Genomic DNA, 14685 nt, shown 5'->3' on the forward strand with positions numbered 1-14685 from the left:
GGTTCTCAGCAGTGTGTGAGAACCAGCCCGCATGTTAACACCAGACACATGTTCCAACAGAGCAGAACATCTCACCGTTGGTGTGGAGTGAGGAGGAGCTGTGGGTTCCTCCAGAAGGTCGCTGCCCTCATGAGGCAACATTGTCTCTGGAGAGCAGCAATGAGAGCAGGAGGCCTTCCATGTCAGACTCCCTGAGATCCTGTGCAGGAACATCTCAGACGGACTTTGTGAAGCTTTGGTCAGAGCAGATGATGGCTCAGATCTTCTGGAGGGTGGACTGTGCGTGGACAGGGCTTCTCATCATGGTGCTGGGTAAGCTCTCGCTGTCTCCCACAGCAGACGCCCAGAATGATGTCAGGTCTGATGGCCTCCCGTCATTAAAGCTCGGCGTGTCCATCTGCCAGGCAGAGGAAACACGAGCAGCGCCGCGTCACGTAGCAGCTGGAGTTCTTTTAGAACCTTTGACCCAAACCATCACCGGCCTGCTGCCATTTTAACTTCCTGCTTGGTTTTCTGGTCGTTTGGAACAAATTTAGCTGATAAACTGCCAGATGAAGCCCAGACCTGCTAGTCTGAAGCGCTGGTGTTGGCCGGAGGATCTCTGAGCCCGTGGTTCTGTTTGGTTAGAACCAGGAAGAATGGACGGAGCTGAGGTTCTGGTGAGCAGGATGGGGGGGGGGGGGCTACAGCACCACAGCACCACTGGAAAGGATGGCAGAGATATGAAGGTCCAAAGACTTTAAAGCAGGGTTCTGCAAAGAACCGACATATGGAGACGGCACCAACTGCAGGTTTTAGCAGATTTCCAGGATCTTCAGCTCTGGATCTGAACAACAGAATCATGATAAAAGTACCAGCAACATGTTTAGGTCCGTTCTTCTGTCATCAGGCTGAGAACTGAGCTTTTACTTCCTGGTTTTCCACAAATACCAGAACAGATTTGTTCTGTTTTATCTTAAAACCTGAGAGTAGAAATAAACAACATCTGACCCTCCAACCTGGGCTGAAGACAAACAGAACCGGACTGTTGCTCAAAGTCCAAAGTCCTCCTTGTTGGTTCCAGAGAGCTTTGTGCTTCCTCTGCTGACAAGCTTTATGGAGATGTTGATTTCCTGTTACCAGCCTTTGGTACCGGCCTACGCTGGCAAAGGTACCAAAGGATGGTCCAATGACCATGGTGGTACAGAACCTATGCAGCGTTGTCCAGAGGAAGACGAGAGACACCAGAACCAGCAGTGGTTGCTATCAAATCATGCTGGACTTCCAGAACATCTCAGCAGAACCACAGGCCGATCTCCTCCATGCCGCGACCAGTGATTCAGGAATTCATGCACAAGGAGCTCAGAGCCGGTACCGGAGGCAGAGAATGGCCATCCTGGTCCTGTCCTGGTCCTGGTCACTGTGGAGCTCTGTGCTCACAGCGACCAGCGGACAGGATCCTTCTTATAGAGCAAAGTTGTAAATATTCCGTTCTGCTGGATGGGGTACGACCATCTAGTCAGATTTATTAGTAGGATAAGAACAGAGGGCTGGACGATCTAGAAAAAAAGCATCGATAAAATATGAATTATGTTGATCGATATCGATAAATATGAACAAATTCAAAACGTATATTTTAAGTGCAGCTCTGGCCATTTTATGCTGTTGCTTAGCAACCTGTTTTTAGATACAGACACAAACACTGAATTTAAACTCAACCCTTTATTTATTAACTTTTTACCAAAACTGCAAGTTTTTAAAATAGAAAAAAGAACGCGTGCTCTCTGAACTCTGAAGGGGGCGGAGCTTAGTTCATGGGTCTGCGTTGTGATTGGCTGGCAGGGTTTAATGATTATTAAAACTGTTATTCTATTGAACTTTTTCTGACCCTTTTTTTCTATTATTGATATCCGTCTATCAATTGATATGTATTGTTATTGAATTACTGTTATTGCATGGTTCTTATATTACCTATAAGAACCATGCAAAGTGTTTTATGTGATGAAATCATTGGAAAATAAAAACAGAATTAAACCAAGTAAAAACACAGTTGGAATAAAATGTAGGAAAATGGAAACTAAAAGCAAATATTAATGTGGTGTTGGTTGTCCTTGCTAGCTCATTAAAGGGTTGATGTGAATCTTTTCTGTTCAATAGATGAACATTATTAGTTTGTAATTTTATGTATACATTTAATTACATGTAGCTTATATAAAATGGCATTTCTAGTGTGTAGGTTTATGTTAATGTATCTGTTTCGTTAAAAATGGATCAAAGTCAGATTTTAGTTGCAGGTGCTGACTTTCTGAGCCCCATGGTTCCAGAGGCTGCTCCTCATTTCTGGCTTTCATGAACATCACCAGAGATGCAGGCAAACATTTCTGGTGTAGAACATGCTGGAGGACTCAGATTTTTTTAACTGATGCAGCTTTTTGTGCTTCTTCAGCTCAGCAGAAGTTCTGTTGCTTGTGGATTGTTCTGGACTGTGGAACTGAGTGAAACACCTGACCCATAATCTGTCAACGCCTCCTACAGGAGTAGTTCTCCTCCCATTCACAAGCTTTTCTGTCAAAGAGGCGCTGACTTTGCTTGCAGACCAGCAGCACCGGCAGAATGTGCTGCCAGCATCGGGTCTGCCCGCCCGTGCACAGCAGTGTGACGCAGCAGCCACAGAACCTGCCTGGTTCTGCAAATGTGACGCAGCAGGAGCCGGCGAGGCTCTCTGTGCCGGCTTCATCATCATGCACATCTGGAGGGGAGGGGCTGCAGCCCCGCCAGGCTGTGATGCAGTGATTCCCTTCAGAGAGAAAGTGGTAGAGAGATGAAGGGGAGGTGTGAGGGGCAGAGCAGGGGGAGTCGCTGCAGCAAAACGCCAGCTGCAGAGGCATGACAAGGACCGCAGCCGATCTGGGCAAAGAGTCACAAAAGTAGGAGGAGTGGACAGAAGCAGGAGCAGCAGGGATGGATGTTGTTTTTGGGTCGGTCGCAGCGCCGGTCCTGCTTCTCTTCCCACGCCACTGAGTGGGAGCGTTAAATCTCAGCTGGTCGGCAGGCGGACGGCGCCGGGGAAAGTTGTGACCGGCGTCTTCCTTCCCCAGCCAGCAGCATGGAGTGGAACGAGGTGGACCTGGTGCAGGAGTTCACCGTTGAAGGACAATGCAGCAAAATTAAAGTGCGCTCCTGCAGGATCACATGGGACAGCCTGCAGGTAGGTCCAGGCCGGCGCCGCCGACGGGTCTGCACGGTTCCTCCTGCATGGACAACTCCTCACACTACACAGATGCACTTTCATTCGTCCTCTGGTTCTGTTGCATGGGTCGTGGGTCGTGGCGGTTCTTTGACCCGGTGAAGTCAGATGGTGTTCTCCATGAAACACAGCAACCACCAGAGACACCGTCCAGGGTTCTGCACGGGTCAGCAACATTTTCTCACAGAACAGTTTAGAGTGATGGCGGTTCTGACCCGGTGAAATATTCAGAACCTTTTAGATTTAACCTCCTTTTATGACCACAGTACAAGTTGGTTCTGTTCAATCATAAATACAGAGTCTAAGTCAATTAGAACCAGTCCAGATTAGAACCAGTCCAGTTGTTCCCAGTTATCAACGGTGCAGTCAGGTTCTGTTTGTTCTCCAGGTTGGTGAGAAAGTTTCCTCTCTAAGGAAAGCCAGCAGGTTGCATCAAGTCTCTCCAAGCAGCATTCACTCCTCCTGAAAGAGCGTAGAGCCACAGTGGACAGTCGTCTGCATTGTTGATGGCTTTGCAGCAATCCCTCATACTGAGCATGCATGAAGCGACAGTGGAGAGGAAAACTCCCCTTTAACAGGGAGGAGAACCTCCAGCAGAACCAGAACCAGGCTCAGTGTGAACGCTCATCTGCCTCCACCCACTGGGGCTTAGAGAAGACAGAGCAGAGACACAGAAAGCTCAGAAGCTCACATTGACCCAGGAGTACTTTCTATGTTAGAGAAGACAGAGCAGAGACACAGAAAGCTCAGAAGCTCACATTGACCCAGGAGTACTTTCTATGTTAGAGAAGACAGAGCAGAGACACAGAAAGCTCAGAAGCTCACATTGACCCAGGAGTACTTTCTATGTTAGATGGTAATAGAGGATGATCTGCCTCCCCTGATGATGTCACAGCTAACAGAACGCCAGACCAGGAGTACTTTCTATGTTAGAGGGTGATGGCAGCAGCAGCTGCTTCAGCGGCTTCATCTAGGAGAGAAACTCTCAAGTTTTCATGTTGAACCACCAGGAGGTTCTGATGCTCAGTTTTATTTTCATAGTAACTAATCGTCTGGATGAATGGTGCTGTGAGCCCCCCCCCCCCCCCCCCCCCCCCCCCCCCCCGAAAATTTTGGCGTTACCATAAAGGCCGATGACTCAGCATTTTCTGACTGTTATGTTACTTACTGTGCTGCCTCACTCCTGCAGAACCTTTTCGGTTCTCATACTGTTTAGGATTGTTAAAGGGGAACCTGAGGATACATGATGGATATGAAACACTAGCAGAGCCACGGCAGATCTGCTCTCCTGGCTCATTAAACTCATGTCCCCCTGCAGGTTTGCTTCAGTTAGACAACAGTCATGGCAGGTGGGCCTAATGTGCATAAAGTCTAAAACATGATCTATCAGACGCTGATACATGTTTTCTAGCAGAGATAAAAATCTCTTCTTGCTGTTTTTAAGAAGGGCTGGTGGTACTCCTGCAGGGTACTGGTGGTCCTGCAGGGTACTGGTGGTCCTGCAGGGTACTGATTGGACCTGCAGGGTACTAGTGGACCTGCAGGGTACTGGTGGTCCTGCAGGGTACTGGTGGACCTGCAGGGTACTGGTGGTCCTGCAGGGTACTGGTGGACCTGCAGGGTACTGGTGGACCTACAGGGTACTGGTGGTCCTACAGGGTACTGGTGGACCTGCAGGGTACTGATTGGACCTGCAGGGTACTGGTGGTCCTGCAGGGTACTGGTGGACCTGCAGGGTACTGGTGGACCTACAGGGTACTGGTGGTCCTACAGGGTACTGGTGGACCTGCAGGGTACTGGTGGACCTGCAGGGTACTGGTGGACCTACAGGGTACTGGTGGTCCTACAGGGTACTGGTGGTCCTGCAGGGTACTGGTGGACCTGCAGGGTACTGGTGGACCTACAGGGTACTGGTGGTCCTACAGGGTACTGGTGGACCTGCAGGGTACTGATTGGACCTGCAGGGTACTGGTGGACCTGCAGGGTACTGGTGGACCTACAGGGTACTGGTGGTCCTACAGGGTACTGGTGGACCTGCAGGGTACTGATTGGACCTGCAGGGTACTGATTGGACCTGCAGGGTACTAGTGGACCTGCAGGGTACTGGTGGTCCTGCAGGGTACTGGTGGACCTGCAGGGTACTGGTGGACCTACAGGGTACTGGTGGTCCTACAGGGTACTGGTGGACCTGCAGGGTACTGATTGGACCTGCATGTACTAGTGGTCCTGCAGGGGACTGGTGGACCTTCATGGTATTGGTGGACCTGCAGGGTACTGGTGGTCCTGCAGGGTACTGGTGGACCTTCATGGTATTGGTGGACCTGCAGGGTACTGGTGGTCCTGCAGGGTACTAGTGGACCTTCAGGGTATTGGTGGTCCTGCAGGGTATTGGTGGACCTGCAGGGTACTGGTGGACCTTCATGGTATTGGTGGACCTGCAGGGTACTGGTGGACCTGCAGGGTACTGGTGGACCTTCAGGGTATTGGTGGACCTGCAGGGTACTAGTGGACCTGCAGGGTACTAGTGGACCTGCAGGGTACTGGTGGACCTTCAGGGTATTGGTGGACCTGCAGGGTACTAGTGGTCCTGCAGGGTACTAGTGGACCTGCAGGGTACTAGTGGACCTGCAGGGTACTGGTGGACCTTCAGGGTATTGGTGGACCTGCAGGGTTCTGGTGGACCTTCAGGGTATTGGTGGTTCATCACCTGACCGCCTTGGGACCGTCATCAGAGGACGTTAATGTCCGACTGCAGCTGGACGAATAAAGTTTTCTTAAACCAGATCTCAGATCTAGGTTCAGGCAGCCAGCGGCTGAGAGGTGTAGCTGTGCTCCATCTCCTCCCTGTCAGCAGCAATTCACCTGTCCTGATTGACTCTGTGGCTCACCTGTGTGTGTTGGTGTGTGTTGGTGTGTGTGCAGGTCCCCCATGTGGAGCTGACCCTCTCAGAGCTCCAGGAAATGGCTACGAGACAACAGCAGCAGATCGAGGCTCAGCAGCAGATGCTGATGGCGAAGGTAAAGCCAGCCTCCATGAGGCAGATCCGTTCTCCACCCTTGCTCCGCCCTACTCCACCCTGCCCTACTCCGCCCTACTCCACCCCTCTCTACCCTGCTCCGCTCTACTCCACCCTGCCCTACTCCGCCCTACTCCACCCCTCTCTATCCTGCTCCGCCCTACTCCACCCGCCCTACTCCGCCCCCACCCTACTCCGCTCTACTCCACCCGCCCTACTCTGCTCTGCCCTACTCCACCCCCCCTACTCTGCTCTGCCCTACTCCACCCCCCCTACTCTGCTCCGCTCTACTCCGCCCCTCTCTACCCTGCTCCACCCTACTCCACTCTACTCCGCTCTACTCCATCCCTCTCTACCCTACTCCGCTCTACTCCACCCCTCTCTACCCTGCTCCACCCTACTCCGCCCTACTCCACCCCGCTCTACTCTGCTCCGCCCTACTCTGCTCTACTCCACCCCTCTCTACTCCACCCCGCTCTACTCTGCTCCGCCCTACTCTGCTCTACTCCACCCGCCCTACTCCACCCCGCCCTACTCTGCTCTACTCCACCCCTCTCTACTCAGCTCCACCCTACTCCACCCGCCCTACTCTGCTCTACTCCGCCCCTCTCCACCCTACTCCGCCCTACTCCACCCCGCTCTACTCCACCCCTCTCCACCCTACTCCGCTCTACTCCACCCCTCTCCACCCTACTCCGCTCTACTCCACCCCTCTCTACCCTACTCCGCTCTACTCCACCCCTCTCCACCCTACTCCGCTCTACTCCACCCCTCTCCACCCTACTCCGCTCTACTCCACCCCTCTCTACTCTACTCCGCTCTACTCCACCCCTCTCTACCCTGCTCCGCTCTACTCCGCCCGCTCCGCCTTAATGGGCCGTGTCGTTGTCCAACCGGCCCAGAAACGCCTGGAAGAGGGAAACACCTCCTGGAGGCGTGGCCTTTATCTCCTGCCTCATGTGTTGACATTGATAAACAATAAAGAATAAATACATTAGAAAGTAAAACATAGATACAATCAAAGATACATAAAGTGTTTGAACTATTGTATATTAATAGTTTTTTCAGGACTTCCTCAGAGGAAACCTTCTCGGTTCTTCACCCCCCTCAGCCAATCAGTGACCAGCAGTCTGTCGGTCCACTCGCTTGGGTTCTGCTCCTGATCCGGACCGCAGAAACCCGGCCTGGACCTGAAACACTCACACATGAGGAGCTGAGGACATCACAGGAGACCTGCTGGTCTTTAGGACCACACTGAGGGACTGGGTGGTGATAAAGCTGCAGCCTGGAGGACATCATGGAGATCTGCTCCCTCTCCCAGGACCAGGAGTAGACCTGGGTTAACAGGAAGTTCAGACAGCAACAGGTTCTGCTGCATCAGAGCTTCTCACCAGCAGAGACTCCAGCAGGAGAACCTGGAGAGTTACCTCAGCCTGTTGGTCCTCCTGGTGGTTCCTTTTGTGGTTCTCCTGGTAATCCTCCTGGTGGTTCTCCTGGTGGTCCTGCTGGTGGTTCCTTTTGTGGTTCTCCTGGTGGTCCTCCTGGTGGTTCCTTTGGTGGTCCTCCTGGTAATCCTCCTGGTGGTTCTCCTGGTGGTCCTGCTGGTGGTTCCTTTTGTGGTTCTCCTGGTGGTCCTCCTGGTGGTTCCTTTGGTGGTTCTCCTGGTGGTTCCTTTGGCGGTCCTCCTGGTGGTCTTCCTGGTGGTTCCTTTGGTGGTTCTCCTGGTGGTTCCTTTGGTGGTTCTCCTGGTGGTTCTTTTGGTGGTCCTCCTGGTGGTTCCTTTGGTGGTCCTCCTGGTGGTTCCTTTGGTGGTCCTCCTGGTGGTTCCTTTGGTGGTTCTCCTGGTGGTTCTCCTGGTGGTTCTCCTGGTGGTTCTCCTGGTGGTCCTCCTGGTGGTTCTCCTGGTGGTTCCTTTGGTGGTCCTCCTGGTGGTTCTCCTGGTAGTCCTCCTGGTGGTTCTCCTGGTGGTCCTCCTGGTGGTTCCTTTGGTGGTCCTCCTGGTGGTTCTCCTGGTGGTTCCTTTGGTGGTCCTCCTGGTAGTCCTCCTGGTAGTCCTCCTGGTGGTTCTCCTGGTGGTCTTCCTGGCAGTTTCCTGCTGATGTTCTGACCTTTCTGGTCTCTGATGTTGGACGCGTCTCTGCAGCCGTGCTCTTCAAGGTTTGAGCTGCGGTCTGCAGCAGTGAGGAATGCTGAGTTCAGGAGGAGAGACATGAAGGACCGTCCCAGTGAAGGTCCTCCAGCATTCCTCCTACTTTCTTCCACTGCTAGTCCAGCCTGCCTCCGTCATGGAAGCAGGTTCTAGATGGTTCCCAGGTTCTGAAAACCACCAGAGAGGCAGGAATCGGTCCTGCTGCCTCCAGGAAACGTTGAGCCGACCAGCTGCTCCTCCGTTCTCAGTCAGAATGCCTGCAGGACGTGACGGTTCTGCAGGTGACCCATCAGAACCGTCAGACCCGATAAACTGATATCATCTCGGTTCTGGGGCAGCAGAACTGGAGCCAGAACTCTGGTTCTGACACCTTCCTCTCTGTGACTTTGTGCTGCAGGAGCAGAGGCTCAGGTATCTTCAGCAGGGAGGCAGATCCAACCCAGGACAGACCCAGGTACACCTTAGCCCATCAGAACCTGTCGGCTCGGCGCCGGCCCGCTTTCACCACTTGTTTCTCCTCCTGCAGACCGAAGCTGAGAAGCTGCAGCGGCTGAAGGAGCGAGTGGAGACGCAGGAAGCCAAGCTGAAGAAGATCCGAGCCATGAGAGGCCAGGTGGACTACAGCAAGCTGATCAACGGGAACCTGTGTAAGCCCACACTCAGCGCCGGAACCACCGGTCCAGAACACGAGCCCGTCGTCAGTGTCCTGGTTCTGTTTGCAGCTGCAGAGATCGACCATGTGAGCAGCTTGTTTCAGGAGAAGCAGGCCGAGCTGCAGTCCGCCGTGACCAGAGTGGACCAGGTAAGTTAGTCAGAGGCTCCACCCAGCGACACTGAGCCAGGAGTCCTTTCTACGGGCTGAAACGGAGAGCAGGTGCAGCTACTGGCTGTAGCGGTTCCTCTGTGACTCTGCTGAAGCTCGTCTTGATGTCCAGTTAACGCAGCAGCTGGAGGACCTGAGGAGAGGACGCCTGCAGCTGCAGACCGACGCACCCAGACAGGCGACCCCCACGGGGTCCCCGGGAGCCACCGCCGGCCCTAAAGGCTCCTCTTTGTCGGGGCCTGCGGCCGTGGAGCTGAGGAAGCTGTACCAGGAGCTGCAGGTACCCCTCCTGATTTAGCTGATGCCCTCAGAAAGGTTCTGCCCAGCTGGACCGGTACCGTGTGTTTTTCAGGCTCGTAACCGGCATAACGTGGAGCAGAGCAGCAAACTGAGCCAGAACAAGGAGCTGCTGAACAAGAGGAACGCCCAGGTGACGGTGATGGACCAGCGCATCGGAGATCTGAGGGAACGGCTGCAGAAGAAGAGAGCAGAGGTAGTCCATGGAGGTGGAGGTAGTCCATGGAGGTGGAGGTAGACCATGGAGGTGTCTGGCTCTCTGAGGTGGAGCTAGACTTTCTAACGCCGCTTCTCTCCCCGTCCAGCTGAGCTGCATCAACGGAGGAGCCCCGCCCTCCCCTCAGGCCTCCCCCCATCCTAGAGGAGGAGGAGTCTCAGGCCGGGTGGCGGCCGTCTGTCCTTACATCCAGACCCCCGCCGACGGGAGGCAGGACCCTGGACACGCCGACCCCCCTCCCAAACCAACGGCCCTCAACCACGTCCGCTCCCTCTCAGGTTCCTGCTTCTGCTTCTTCCTGCTGGACAGCAGGTTCCTCTCAGACGTCTGCCTCCCTGGACTTCCTGTTCTGGACGTTCCCCTCGTTGTTCTCCACGGGGGGCCCGGTGTCCAGGTTGCTCTGGTTGCTTCTGTCCCCTGGTCGGTTGCTTGTCCTTCATGTCCGAGGACAGGAGGACAGGACGACAGGTGTAGACAGGAGGACAGGAGGACAGGTGTAGACAGGAGGACAGGTGTAGACAGGTGTAGACAGGAGGACAGGTGTAGACAGGTGTAGACAGGAGGACAGGTGTAGACAGGAGGACAGGAGGACAGGTGTAGACAGGTGTAGACAGGTGTAGACAGGAGGACAGGTGTAGACAGGAGGACAGGTGCAGACAGGTGCAGCCAGGTGCAGACAGGTGTAAGGCAAGGCAAGGCAAGGCAAATTTATTTATATAGCACAATTCAGTACAAAGACAATGCAAAGTGCTTTACATGATTAAAATATAGCAAAATAAAACAGAATAAAAGCAAGTAGGAATAAAATATAGATAGAAAATAGAACAAAAAAGTGGTGATTCAGTTAACTAGGACAGTTGAAGGCAATTTTAAACAAATGTGTTTTTAATCTTGATTTAAAAGAACTCAGGCTTTCCGCACTTTTACAGTTTTCTGGAAGTTTGTTCCAGATAATTGGAGCATAGGAACTAAATGCTGCTTCTCCTTGTTTGGTTCTGGTTCTGGTTCTGCAGAGCAGGCTGGAGCCAGAAGACCTGAGTGGTCTGGAGGGTTGATACACTGATAACAAGTCTGTGATGGATTTAGGTGCTAATTCAGGGATTTATAGACTAACAGAAGGATTTTAAAGTCTGTTCTCTGAGATCCAGGGAGCCATGGAAGGACTTTAGAACTGGGGTTATGTGCTCTACTTTCTTAGTCTTAGTGAGGACGCGGGCAGCAGCGTTCTGGATCAGCTGCAGCTGTCTGATCCACTTTTTAGGCAGACCTGAGAAAACACCGTTGCAGGTGTAGACAGGAGGACAGGAGGACAGGAGGACAGGTGTAGACAGGAGGACAGGTGTAGACAGGAGGACAGGTGTAGACAGGTGTAGACAGGTGTAGACAGGAGGACAGGAGGACAGGAGGACAGGTGTAAACAGGAGGACAGGAGGACAGGTGTAGACAGGAGGACAGGAGGACAGGTGTAGACAGGAGGACAGGAGGACAGGTGTAGACAGGAGGACAGGAGGACAGGTGTAGACAGGTGTAGACAGGAGGACAGGTGTAGACAGGTGCAGACAGGAGGACAGGAGGACAGGTGTAGACAGGAGGACAGGAGGACAGGTGTAGACAGGTGTAGACAGGTGTAGACAGGAGGACAGGTGTAGACAGGTGTAGACAGGTGTAGACAGGAGGACAGGAGGACAGGTGTAGACAGGAGGACAGGAGGACAGGTGTAGACAGGTGTAGACAGGTGTAGACAGGTGTAGACAGGTGTAGACAGGTGTAGGCAGGAGGACAGGTGTAGACAGGAGGACAGGTGTAGACAGGAGGACAGGAGGACAGGTGTAGACAGGAGGACAGGTGTAGACAGGAGGACAGGTGTAGACAGGTGTAGAAAGGTGTAGTCCTGACCGGGCCCTCTCAGGGCGGGGCAGTGACCACAGTGAGTTGTCCCGGCCCGTGCCGGAGATACCCAGAACCATCTGGTACCGGTACCTTAGACAGCAGCGGCTAGTCTGTTGCAGTTAGGGTTGCTGCTGTTAGCCTTGTTCAGGAGATGGTTCTGGTTCGGTTCTGGGTTTTAGAACTTCCTGTTTTCTGTCTTCTCTGCAGCCAACGAAGCGCTGTGGCCCAACATCAGTCAGAGCGGACCGGACCGGAGGACCTGCAGTCCAGAACTGGTACCGTTTCCTCATCACACAGCAAGAAGTTCTGATTATTTGGCTGCATGAAAACACACAGAACCTTCTTCTCTCACCATCTCACAGTAGATCAGAACCAGCGGTTCCTGTTTCGGGTCAGGTAGAATAACATGGGTTCTGTTCGCTGAACACCAGAACCAGGAGAGAAACGTTTACGTTCCCTTAGACAGGTTAGATGGTGATAGAGGATGATCTGCCTCCCCTGATGATGTCACAGCTAACAGAACGCCAGACCAGGTGTACCTTCTATGAAGAGAGAAATGACAGAGAGCAAAAAGTTAAAAGTTGAAATTAGTTTAGTTTTTGGTCGTTTTATGCAGCGTCTGTTCTATAAATGAGAAATCTGAAAAGAATCCCGTGGTTCTGGTGTTTAACGGACGTGTCGGGTTCTGTTTCCCCCGGCAGCCTCCCTCTGGCTACGGTACCTACCCCAGCGCCGCTCACCAGGCGGCCGGCCATCACTGCGCCACCAGCTCGCTGCCCCGCTCCGCCCCCGGTACCCTGGGCTGGCCTCGGTCCGGTGCTGCCAGCGCCGCCTCCTCCTCCTCCTCATCTTCATCGCAGCAGCAGATCCAGCAGCGTATCGCCGTCCCGCCCGGCGCCGCCCAGGGTAAAACCTCACATACGGCTGAATACTGGACACGTAGAATTAAACATTTAACAGTAGATTTTAGTACAGTTTGGGTTCTAACCATTTTCACAGTATATATATATATATATATATATATATATATATATATATATATATATATATATATATATATATATATATATATATATATATATATATATATATATTAGGGCTGGGCAACGATTAAAATATTTAATCGCGATTAATCGCATTGTATTTACAAACTCCAAGAATGAATTCAAAAGTAGTGTAAATAGCACTTTTATTTTAATGTTCTGCTGCCATATGAACAAAAGTGTTGTAACATTTGTAGCACTTATCTTATTTTATACTGGATATTTTCAACCCATCTATTGAATTTAGTGCACTAGTTGATCTTTTCTTCATAAGAGAACAGCAAGCACTGCAGCCAAAATATGGCCTTTTTTGACCTGCTGTATATTAGCCAGTCCCTAAGCTTGATGTATCATGAAACTGTTGACCTTTTGGGTTTTGTGGTTTTTATTTTATTATTACAATTAAATAATAATAATAATAATAATAATAATAATAATAATAATAATACTGTTATGTTCAGTGTTTTTTCGCTAATCCACCTCTTATATATTTCAATCCTTATATAATTTTGTCTGTGTTGTGTGCACCTGCCTGTTGCTTTAATCCTATAAATTTCCCCGTCGTGGGATAAAAAAAGGATTAGCTAATGTTATCTTATCTTAAATAACACTTTTTAATATATGTACTGGGTTCTTTCAAGGTGTTAATTACATGTTATGTGTGGGCTCCAGTAACATATGATAGATAATATCTAATTTGAAAGTTAACATGAACTGCTGCTGAAGATGACCACTCTGATCTACCTGGATGTTCCCTGGAGGACTGAAACGCCTCAGTCAGAGACGTCTGTGGGTCTGTCGGGGCAGTGAGAGAAGTTTCGTCTCCTCTCTCCGTTTCTGGGGCTCGACGTTTTCATGTTTTTTCACGTGCTTAGATAAATTTGTTGTGTTTCCACTGAAATGAACCGGCTTTTTACAAAACATACAGCTTGATTTCATTTACGGTATTAAAATAAAGCCAAACGGTGCTACTTCCCCAGTTCATGTTTTTTCGCTGCTGCGGTCTCTCTCAGCTGTTTGTGTGTTAAGTTTGTGTGAGAGCTGAGTGGGCGGGCCAGGCTGAGCCTGCGTGCTGATTGGCTGGCGCCGCTAAGCCATGTACGAGAGGGGAGAGGGAGCGGGAGAGTGCTGCCGTGACAGCGCTCTGCAGTCAGTGCGCGTGCTGACTGACACTGACTGAAAGCATGTGAGCAACATGCGTTAATGCGCGATAAAATAAATATCGCCGTTAATAGTCTAATGAATTAACGCGAAATTAACGCGTTAACTTGCCCAGCCCTAATATATATATATATATATATTGAAGTGTTATATTATTACGCTTCATTATTTAAATGCTTGTATTATTAAAAAAATAAATGAACTTAATAAACATAAGCATCAAATCACAGAACCGGCTTTAGGTCATATTTTATCATTTAATCTTAGTCCAATGTTTTAATTATTCGTATTTGTGCGTCTTTGTAATGTTCTGGTCTCTGAATGAGATGAGCGGTTCTGAAGACTCTGGTGCTGATGATGAAGAGGAGGCTCAGGGTTTCTGTGAGGTTCTCCATGTTATGAAGAGTGCTTCTTTGTACGACCACCTCTGGAGGTTCTAGAGGAAACCCAGAACAGAACCAGAACTTTTCCAGGGTTCTGGTGCTGCTACCCCAGCAGAGGAAGGAGCTGACCGAGCATTTCACCAACCCGTTTAAACTGGGGGGGGGGGGGGGTTCTGCAGTTGGACTGAACCCGGGTTCTCCTCTGTTCCCTTTCTGCCTCCAGGTTCCGCCTCCTCCGCCCAGCCGTCTCCGCTCTCCCTTCAGACGGAGCGTACAGAACCGCCTCCGGCGGCGGCGGTCCGTCCCTACGTACCGGACCACCCGTCCAGGCCGCAGTCCCCCAGGAAGGGCCCCCCCACCATGAACAGCAGCTCCATCTACAGCGTGTACCTCCAGCAGCCTCAGGCCAAGACCTACGGCTCCCTGAGCAACCGGGCCGCCGTCAGAGCAGGTCAGAACCGCTTAGAACCGCTCAGAAC

The 14685-nt window shown here is 51.5% G+C and overlaps 1 protein-coding gene across 10 annotated transcripts in view; it reads left to right on the forward strand.

Moving 5' to 3' along the window:
* The window catches only part of LOC105917347 (apoptosis-stimulating of p53 protein 1), a 44523-nt gene that overhangs the window by 24654 nt on the left and 5184 nt on the right, over positions 1-14685 (forward strand). For 4 of the 10 annotated variants that reach the window (XM_036135054.1, XM_036135050.1, XM_036135053.1 and 1 more), the window contains exons 5-14: positions 6137-6244; positions 8790-8846; positions 8919-9039; positions 9115-9194; positions 9328-9495; positions 9568-9708; positions 9818-10007; positions 11827-11894; positions 12321-12525; positions 14430-14657. In XM_036135054.1, the coding sequence (XP_035990947.1) occupies positions 6137-6244; positions 8790-8846; positions 8919-9039; positions 9115-9194; positions 9328-9495; positions 9568-9708; positions 9818-10007; positions 11827-11894; positions 12321-12525; positions 14430-14657 (1366 nt within the window). Of the gene's footprint in view, positions 1-2772; positions 3188-6136; positions 6245-8789; positions 8847-8918; positions 9040-9114; positions 9195-9327; positions 9496-9567; positions 9709-9817; positions 10008-11826; positions 11895-12320; positions 12526-14429; positions 14658-14685 lie in introns of those variants that run through there. The other 6 variants (XM_036135051.1, XM_036135059.1, XM_036135058.1 and 3 more) reach the window with 4 other exon arrangements.

The sequence above is a fragment of the Fundulus heteroclitus genome, unplaced genomic scaffold (genome assembly GCF_011125445.2).
Source record: "Fundulus heteroclitus isolate FHET01 unplaced genomic scaffold, MU-UCD_Fhet_4.1 scaffold_99, whole genome shotgun sequence".
Taxonomy (NCBI): Eukaryota; Metazoa; Chordata; class Actinopteri; order Cyprinodontiformes; family Fundulidae; genus Fundulus; species Fundulus heteroclitus.